This window comes from Platalea leucorodia (genome assembly GCF_965183815.1).
Source record: "Platalea leucorodia genome assembly, chromosome: 4".
NCBI lineage: Eukaryota > Metazoa > Chordata > Aves > Pelecaniformes > Threskiornithidae > Platalea > Platalea leucorodia.
In genome coordinates, this window is record NC_138826.1 from 120,335,763 (window position 1) to 120,346,065 (window position 10,303).

Sequence of the window (10,303 nt, forward strand, 5' to 3'; positions counted from 1 at the left end):
TTACCAGCCATCATGCTGGCTGTTCAGACCAAGGAGATCTTTGTTGTAAAGGCAAGGTTAGGTGCCTACCATACTTGTGTGTGCAGCAACCACATTTTTCTGCTAGGTTTTCCCTAGCCATGTGTCTTAATGACTATTAAGTGCATGTTTTTCAGCTACCACTAACTTAAGGTGCTTCACCAAAGCGTGAGTCATTACATGCAGGTAGCCATTACTCATGTAAATACAGTAATTGGGTTCTTTGGCACCTCTTTGTGAGGCAGGGAGTTCCAGGAGTAAACAAAAAGCCTTTTGCAAGCTCCTATGGGTATTCTCTAGCAATCTCCTGTAATTCTGTCCTGCCACATGAAATAAGATAATTTCCAGATCCCGTCTAACTCAGCACATCCCGGATTTTTGCATCGAAATCGAGTTTGGTGAGATCAGCTAGAAAGTTTCAGACTACAGTCCTCAAAATACTGCAGGCCCTAGAGTAGGAAAACAGATACGGTCCCCTGAGTTGTGAATCGGGACTAGTAACTTTGCAAACATTTCACTGTGCGGCCACTGGAAAATCTCATGCTCTTTAATTTCTTCTGGTCACCTATGATTTGACCCCTGGTTTTACTCCAGCACTGCTCGTGACTGCACTTTAAAATGGAGATGAGGAGAACCATAACCACAACCCCCTTAGGCCTGCCTTGGATTTTAAATTCACACATTTGACATCCAGCCTCACATGGTCTTTGCATGTGCTTCCAGCTTTAGAACAGGAGAATTTTCCTGGTCCTGTTCCACAAAAATTCAAGGGATCGCAAGACAGGCAAAATGGCAGCTTGCTTTACTGTACACCGAAATTTCCACTATTAAGGGTTTGAGTCTAGACTCACATCTTAGTCTCAGTCTCCATCCCAATCCTAATTCCTCTAAATATCTCCATGATGATCAGAAGTAAAACTGGTGAGCAGCCAGCTGAGAAATCTGTTTGGAAAATCCCAACTTTTATTATTTTTCCATGCAAGAAAACTCCTGCACCCTGTCCCTCATAGCAAAAATGCATCAAGCCAAATTCTCAGCTGGTGGAAGTGAAGTTATCCAGATTTATAGCTTAGGCCCCGCACCAACAACCAGTGCAAAAAGAACTGGAGACAAACCAGCACTTATTTCAGGCCCGAGCATAACACCGAGGCGTACGTATAAATACAGCAGGAGCGGATAAAGTTTGCCATGAGATGCACGACACGAACTCCCCCACTGCAGGGGCAGGCTGCGCCCTCCCGGCACGACTCAAAAGATTGACAGTTCTCCCCAACGTGTTTTTGTGTCACTAACTTTTTCTAAAGATGATTCATCAACTTGTTTCCCCACTGGATTAATAAGCTCGTAACAATGTCTGTGTCACTTCTTTTCTTTAACATTTCCTCTCTCCTCTTTCCTCCTTTTTTTGCTCTCCTTTGTTCAGAGAAGCAACAGACAACTCACCCACTATGGATGAGTCTCAGTCTCCAACCCACCAAAGTACTGATGAATAGAGGTATAGTAAGGGCACCTTTTGTTCTTTCATCCTTCTGCCTTACAGTCCCTGAACACAGTGCGAATAACCGGCATCCCGCTGTCCCGGAGGAGCAGCCCTTTTAATTGTGTGCCTGTTTGGCAACAAGGCTTCCTTCAGCTCTTGGAAGAACAACTTGAAAGCATCTCCAAGCCCTCTCTGTGCCTTTTCAGCCAGTTGGCGGCTGTGGCGCGTTCCCCTGTGAAAGAGGACGTGAATGCAGCCCGCTCTGCGTTCGTGGGGAGGTTGAACGGGCACAGAGAGCAGGCGGCAGCCACAAATTGGTGGCTGGGGACATTTCAGAGCAGCGTGGGCAAAGTGCTGCGGGCAGAGCCTGGGAGCAGCGTGGCGGGGGGACGAGCTCGGGTCAACGGGGGCCGCAGGGGACCTGGACTGAGCTCCCAGCAGCGCTCCAGCCCTGGCACCGAGCATCCCTTCCTCCTCCTTCCCTACCGCAGAGCAGAGCTGTGAAGCAGAGGCTGGTGGCAGCGGCCAGGTTTCATGGAAGGAGGAGCTACCCTGGCCCCGTTCCTGTGGGAAGGCAGAGGGGGAAGGGTGGAGGGAACAAAAAACCCTTGGAGTATTTCTATTTTAATTAAACTGCCGTCGCTGTCTGACACTCTCATTTGAATCTACAACCGTTCACAGCTGGCATCTGTCAAGTATTTCAAGCCCAGCTTTCTAGAGATAACCCATAAACCTCCGTGTTCCAGCACAGAGCTGGGAAACAAAAGGCGCTTTAACACGCAGACGGTGATGCTCTTGCTCAGGTTCCTCCCAGACACCGGTCCCAGGACAGAGGAAGCAGGAACGGCCGGCCTGCATCCCATGTGGATCAGTCCTGACCGGCGGGGAGGGAGCTGAGGAAGGAGTGGGAATCCCAGAGCAAACAGAGAAAATGCATCTCCTGCTTTTGGCCCCAAACCAATCTCTAGTTTGGAAGTTGGTTAAAATCAAAGTGTGAGGGAGAGGCATCAATTCTAAATATTACTATGCAGATAGAGCAGTCACTTTTCAAAATGTCAACAAGATTTTGACCTCAGTGTTTTCCTCTGGCAAGGAGCTCCGCGGCCTAAGCCAGGAGCCGACCCTGATTGGAGCTTTAAGATAAATAGCAAAGAAAATTCCCATAAACTCTCTCGTCTGCTCCGTGCAAGCAAACAAAAAGCCGTGCAGCAAAAGCAGCAGTGGCTTGTCAAGGGAGGTGCCACAAGATGAGGACTAGGCTCCCTATGACAAAACTCGGTCCTTTCCACGTTGGACCTGGCTCCCTCTCACGAGTGGCTTCCTGGCTCATCCCTGGAAAGCCACGTAACGCTGGGATTGCCGGGTGATGCGCGAGCCTCTGCCCAGAGCAGAAGCGCTACGGGAAAGCACCACCACCCTCCTCCTTCCAGGCTCCTGCTCAGTACTACAGCCAGGAGGGCCACTCTGCAGGCTTGCTCCCTGGAGAGCACCCTACTAAAAATCTCTTTACCCCAGCTTACTGCCGGGCAGGAAAGCAAGACAGAGCCCTTCAGGCTCTCGCCCTCCAGCAGCCGCTCTGCTCTCTTGTAGTGCATCCCCTTCACGAAGCCCCTGCCTCTGGCCAGCAGCGGGCTGAAAACACAACGGCTCTGCCTGTTGCTGTTCAGGCATCATCCAAAACTCCGGAGAGGCTGCCGGAGCTCGGCTTTCTCCTGCCTCCTTGCACCCGGCGGGTTGCTGGGGAGGACGGGACTGCCGGGCAAGAGCAAACTGGGTGAAGGCAGGGCCCCGCGTGCTGAGCCCACCCCAAACATCAGCACCTGCAGCGTGCGAATGTGAATATCCCGCGTTCCTCCCCACCCATAATCTGATGTTTTATGCCCATGGCTGGACTTCCCAGGAGCCCTTGTTGTCCTAACGAAGTTTCCTTTCTCCTGCAGGAGCTACAACGATAGCTGTTTCCTGGATTCTCCCCTCTATCCAGAATTAGCAGATGTCCAGTGGTATGGGCAGGAAAAAGCCAAGCCTGGGACTCTAGTGTGAACCCCTGACCTCAAGTTAATCACATCAATGCCATTCGGAGATCACCTCACTGCCTCTCATTTGCCTTACCCAGACGCACTGTCACCCAGCACCAGCTTCAACTCTAAGCACTTTTCTCCCAATGCAATTCGAGACGACATTTACAGAGCGCTGGCCCCGAGGCATCCACCACCACAGCGACAGCGATGGACCGCAGCGCATCCCATTGCCAGACTGGTGCACGTCCCTCCTGCGGCCCCCAGGGCAGCGGGTGCAGATGAGCAGCCATCTTAATAGTCAGTCGGCAATTTAAAAATTGATTTTCCTTTGAAAAGATGGAAGCCTTTCAAGGCTTACATCAAACCTTATTGTTCTGCGGCATGTAACGGCAGTAAGATTTCCGTGACCTGCGATCTGAAGCCAACAGAGCATTCGTTTAAAGGGGAGGAGGGGGGGCAAAACGGGACAGAGGCTGAGAAATGGATATCCTAGTTCTGAAAGCACATCTGTTACGAAACAGTAAAATCCCGTCACTTCAGAGATGTATCAGAGTCTCGCAATCAGATCCGCACCGCCAAAGATCGCCCCACCAACGTCGGCAGGATGAGTTCGCTCAGCAAGTTCTTGCGACAGGAACGTCCCTCTCGTTTAGCTCGGTGGCAGACACGGCCACCTCCCGTAAAACGGCATTTCCTTCTTCGCTTTGAGCCCACCTACGTGCAAGTGAAATCACCCAATGTGCTGAAGACACGCTGGAGGTCTGGGCTGGTACCACGGCATCGCTGTCTACAAGCTACTACGAAACTGGACAAACAAGGTTTACAAAGGCATTATCTGAAGCAGAGGCAAGTACTGCTACTGACGGCATCTCCGTGGCTGGCACGGGCTGCACACCAGTACACAGAGAGGCTGGGGTTGTGCTGGCTTGGTTTGGTTCTTTTTAATACTCTGATGAAGATAAAAATTGCCAAAAAACCGTTCTACAAACATACAGCCAATAAATGCTAATCTACTTCTGCACAAAGCGTGAACGTGAAATCAAAGGGAAAGCACATCGCAGTGTGATTGACACGGTAAGGTAAAGCTGCATTAACATATCTGCTCCTCTCATCTTCCCTTCGTTAGCACCAGTGTAGCAAAGGGCTCGTCACCCGGCGCAGGGCTGTGTGGGAGAACCGGTCCGTCGGGAAACGGACCGGCTCCGCAGCGGGGTTTAACAACCAGCAGAGTAGGCAAATCTTCCCCTTGCAAGAAGCGACCACAAGAAAGAGAAGCGACTAAATGAGGTGTTGGACGCAAGCGAGAGCTGCCTGCTGATACCAAAAGGAATCGTACGAGCGCGTCACGGAAGGAGCTGCAAGTTTACACGTACTTTTGAGCAATGCTTTATACACGTCAAGCCATGGAACTTTAAAAAGGCCTCAAAGACACTTTTGTAACGAACAAGTGCACAATCTAGGTGGATGTTGAAGCTGGCACGTCTAGCCTTCACTGCGGTGCTATGCTGTTTTTATTGCCACTAGATGGGGGGAGGCACCCGGCCTTCCCCCGTTCGTGCGTGCAAACGATGATTTCCTATGGGAAAGGCATTAAAAAGAACGGCTGGAGGGGGTTACTTTGTGAAAAGCAGAAACTGAAGTTAGCTTTAGTTTAAGGAAAAAAGACAAAAAAAAAAAAAAAAGTGCGAGTGTGTGTGCGTGTGTGTGTTCCAAGAATAACAATAGCGTCTACCAGACAAAGTAGGGCGAAATGTTGAAAATTAAACACCGCGACTTGGGGGGCTGCCACACCTTTTGGTATTCAGATTGCTGGAAAACTGCATTCCAGGCTTTAAAAGAGAATGGGTTCTTCGCTTGGAAAGATGACGGGGTTTCTAAAAATGAAAGCAAGCGGCTCAGGTGAATGCCCTTCTGCAGTACACGCTAGAAATGCTTGCTCCGGTTCTCCGCGCTTGCCCGCTGCGCTGCTGCCCGCGTCGCCGGTGAGGCGGCCTTGCGGAGAGGGGGACAGCGGCGGGCAGCAACGGCTCTTACTTGTCCGGGGAAACCCACGGCAGAGCCGGGAAGGAAACTCTTTTCATGTTCACGCGTGAAGCGTAAACTAATTCTCCCTCTCGGAAAAAAAAAAAAAGAGCATACTTTTTTATAGCGGCGAGGGTTTTTTCAAGCGAGCCTCGCGCTCCTGGAGCTGCGCAAAGCATCGCCGCAGGAACAACCCCGGCGACGGTGACCGAAGCCTCGTCACCGAGCGCTGGAAGAACGGGCAGCGGTGAGATTGCACCCTTTCTCTGGGTGTGCAAAACGCCGCTTTCCCCATCTCTCTGTGCTGTGGGGTCTTTAGCATGGGAATTATTTCAAGCTCCTAATTGGATTTTTAGCTGGAGAAGAGATAGTACCAATTAGCGATATTTACTGATAAGATTCAGTAGCTAAAGTGAAAGGATTAAATCGGACCAAATTAAGCAGCAGCAAGTAATTTAGCCCACGGATTTTTAGGGGCTCTGAGCAACTGTCTGTTTTCTTTTTAATTTCCCTGGTAAGTGGTTTTGGGTTGGTTTTTTTGGTTGTTTGTTTTTTTTTTTTTTTCCCCTCTGTGTACCTTCTTTTAATTAAAAAGAATTCAACAACAGCGGCACTACGAGGCCTCTGGGCACGACAGCAAGAAGCATTAATTCCTCCAAGACCAGATCTGCAGTTTTGCAGCAAAGGTTAAAAGGTGGCAGCCCTGAAATTAGGGGGAAAAAAAAATAAAAAAATAAAAATGGTTAGCCTGCATTGCAAACAGGCTCGAGTAGAGAAAAAGCTTTCTAGAAACGGATTGAGTCTTGCTTTGTGTTCTGCTTTTCTGTTTTGCAATCAAGGCACACGTGAGCAGCCAGTCTGGTAGTAAAGACAGATTAAGTAAAACAGGTTTTACTGTTTAGCTCAATTCAATTAAACACAAATGTACATAAAATGTTAATCATATGAGATTAACATATTTAAGTATAACACGGAGGGGTATATACATAGCTATTATATACGAGCACTTGACTACCAACTTAACCCCTCCTTTACTTTTTTATTTTTCAAGGCTCCATCTGACATAAAGCCACGATCGCGTTCTTAGTCTACGTCCGACGCTCCCTCCGTTCAGCCGGGAGCCGGGGCCCGGTCGCCGCGCCGGGCCGCGCGGGGAGGCAGGGTTTATTTTTAAACGATATTATATGCAGTCGAGTGTTGAAAATGTTGAACCAGTCCAATTTGTTTTCACTCTGTATTAGTTTTAGTTTCAGGCATAGCCGATCCCCATTCAGGTGCTATCAGATGACCAGTTACTGCTTAGTTAACTAGATGTAAAGTTTTACATATATATTAATGTCAATAGTTTTATTACAAGTTGTGTAAAATGGACTCTCTAGTTTAAAAAAAGAAAAAAAAAAAGGAAGAAAAAAATTAGGTCTCTCCTGAAATCGACTTTAGAGCATGGAAAATGATTTTACTGGATTCTGTTCAACTGTAATCAAGGAAAAATATGTATGTTGTAGAAAAAGTTGCAGAATTAAAAAAGATCTGCTTTTAATTTATTCTTTTTGTATTAAGAATTTGTATAGTTACCTTTACATTTTGCAAAACGGTGTTGTCAACACTTCCTTATTAAAGCATTTTCAAAATGAGACCTTGCAGTCGTCTTTTCGGGAGGGCACAGCGCCCGGGGAACCCCGGCCGACCGCACCGCCACCTCTGCGAAACGCTCGCTCCAGATGTGCGTGCAGCTGGCCGGGGCTCCCGGCAGGCACCCGCTGTCAGCGGGCCTGGCGGCAGGAGACGCTGGGCATTGCCCCGAAAAGCCCGTCCGTCGGAGATCCCTCGGGATTCAGCCGATCCCCGCGCGCTCCCTCGGGGGCTCAGGAGGGGTTGCGGGCAGTTTGAAACCACGCGACCGATTTCCCACCACAGCAGGAAACAAAGTCGCGAAAATCATAGTTACTTCTAACGTACGTAACTTGAAATAACTCAAATTAACGCTGGCTCACACGAATTGGATGCTGAGGAGCTGTTGGCAGCAATGCCAAGGGCCGTAGGACAGGCCTGAGCGCCGGCGGGCTCACCCCTTGCGCTCCGATGAACCGCCTGCTCGCTGCCTTAAATTCCTGAAGGAATTTAATTAACCAGGTTCGTTCCCCGGTTCAGTCTCCGCTGCCGAGGCAGCGGCACGGAGAACCCACCCCGACTCGACTGCTCTGCTCCACCTGGGACCTGCCCGCGCCCCTCGGCGCCTGGCGTGGTTGCTTCCCGGTCTTTCCATTATTCCCACTCTCCAGGGAGCTCCTTTCCACCTGAGCACCTCCGGTGTCACCCACCCAATCTGCCCCCACGCCGCGGGAAGCCACCGGTGGCACCGACCTGGAGCCAGAAGGCCACCGCGAGCCTCACCCAGCATCGCCGCGCAGGGGACAGTCACAGCAGCACAGGATCGTTACGGTTGGAAAAGACCCTTAAGATCATCGAGTCCAACCGCTGCCCTCACTGCCTGGTCCGCCTCTAAACCATGGCCCCAAGCACCACATCCACACGTTTCTTGAACACTTCCAGGGACTGTGGCTGTACCACTTCCCTGGGCAGCCTGTGCCAGTGCCTGACCACTCTCTCCATGAAGAAATTTTTCCTAATATCCAACCTAAACCTCCCCCTGGCCCATTTCCTCTCATCCTATCGCTTGTTACTAGGGAGAAGAGACCGACCCCCACCTGGCTACAGCCTCCTTTCAGGGAGTTGTAGAGAGCAATAAGGTCTCCCCTCAGCCTCCTCTTCTCCAGGCTAAACAACCCCAGCTCCCTCAGCCGCTCCTCACCAGACTTGTGCTCCAGACCCTTCACCAACTTCATTGCCCTCCTCTGGCCACGCTCCAGCACCTCGATGTCCTTCTTGTAGTGAGGGGCCCAACACTGAACACAGCACTCGAGGTGCGGCCTCACCAGTGCCCAGTACAGGGGCACTATCACCTCCCTGGTCCTGCTGGCCACACTATTCCTGATACAAGCCAGGATGCCATTGGCCCTCTTGGCCACCTGGGCACACTGCTGGCTCATGTTCAGGCGGCTGTCAACCAACACCCCCAGGTCCTTTTCCGCCAGGCAGCTCTCCAGCCACTCCTCCCCCAGCCTGTAGCGTTGCATGGGGTTGTTGTGACCCAAGTGCAGGACCCGGCACTGAGCCTTGTTGAACCTCACACAGTTGGCCCCAGCCCAACGACCCAGCCTGGCCAGGTCCCTCTGCAGGGCCTTCCTGCCCTCCAGCAGATCGACACTTCCACCCAACTTGGTGTTGTCTGCAAATTTACTGACAGTGCCCTTGATCCCCTCGTCCAGATCATCGATAAAGATATTAAACAGAATTGGCCCCAGCACTGAGCCCTGGGGAGCACCACTCGTGACCAGAATACGATCTTGTGCAGTAAATCCCCAAAGGGGTTTGGGATGGGACAAAAATGGCTACGATGACATTTTTCAGACCCCCCCCAACTCAGACTGATTGCCAGCAGCTCCGATCCTGCCGCAGGCACCCCAAGCCCTACGCCGCGGCGGGGCTGCAGCAACCAACCAGGGGCACCAAAGTCCCCAAAACCACTCCAGACATCGCCACGGTGAACGCATGACTTCATCCCAAGGCTGCAAGTCTTTGGATTCAGTGGAGTTATTTCTGCCTAATGCAAGAATTATCAGAAATAAACATCTGGAGAAGCCCAGAGGGAAAAGTCTAAATCGCTAAACTGAAACATACCCTCCCCACAAAAACCGTCAAGCGGTGTGACAGCCGCGCCACACCCGCTCCTCCCTAAACTGGACTCGGGTGGGTTTGGGATTTTTTTGGCTCAAAGGCATTATTAACTATTTGATCACGGTCTGGTAGCTGTAATTTGGGGCCATCCAGCTGCAAGGAGCCTCCAACCGATGATGAAAAGCAGCTGCCGTAACCGTGTCCCCCCCCCCACCAGCCCCCGAGGACCGAAGCTGGCTCTCACGTGCCGGACAGCTGGAAACTCTTACACAGATACGCCGTGAGAAAGTACTTCTCGGTTCCTCGGTTCCCCGTACAGCGCCATTCCACGAATTGCAAGGGGATAAAGTTCTTCCGTCATGGGATTCATTCAAGCAAGGCGGCTGTATTTCAGGGACTGTCAGCAAGGAGGCACATTGCTTAAATTACATTCTTGAAAACCTGACCAGACCGAGACATTCCAACCCCAAATTCAGTCCCCACAGGAGGCGCATCCCCATTCAAACCGGTGCTCAGGGTACCATTCAATCCCTCCTCAATGATTAGCTCTAAAGCGGGAGGGAAAAACGTATCTAATACTATTACAGACGCCCTAAGGAATCCAGCTCCCTCTAAAGCAGACGTTACAACGCTCCCAAAACCATCCCCTGGCTACTCACTTGCCGCACTTCCCAGGGAAATTACAGCTCTTCGAAATGAGGGACAATATTGTCCCTCCGTTATTTAAAGAGTTCAAAACTAAGGTCAGGATGAAGATTTAGGAAATCATCTGGGTGGGGAGAGGGATAAAGTTGCGGTGTCATAAATGTTTCCTGTTGCAATAATGCCTCCGAAGAATATCTGTGTAGAGCGCTGCAAAAAAGTCACCGGACACCACTGTTAATGAAACTCTTCCATGCTCTTGGCATCTGCCCAGCTCCTCCCCAGAATCCCCGTCTGCTCCCCGCAGGCCCCTCCCCACGCGCCGGTTAGGTCTCGTCAGCCGCATTTTTATTACTTCTAAACTGTTTAAGCTTTTGACATT

At 50.7% G+C, this 10,303-nt stretch overlaps 1 protein-coding gene across 3 annotated transcripts in view; it reads left to right on the plus strand.

Annotated features, from left to right (window-relative positions):
* The window catches only part of FRMD4A (FERM domain containing 4A), a gene marked incomplete at its 5' end in the record, with an annotated part of 385,473 nt that extends 377,358 nt beyond the window's left edge, over positions 1-8,115 (plus strand). For 2 of the 3 annotated variants that reach the window (XM_082310334.1, XM_082310333.1), the window contains one exon: positions 1,442-1,682. In XM_082310334.1, the coding sequence (XP_082166460.1) occupies positions 1,442-1,511 (70 nt within the window). In that variant the 3' untranslated portion in view covers positions 1,512-1,682. Of the gene's footprint in view, positions 1-1,441; positions 1,683-3,438 lie in introns of those variants that run through there. The other variant, XM_082310332.1, reaches the window with a different exon arrangement.
* Between the last annotated feature and the right edge of the window lie 2,188 nt (positions 8,116-10,303).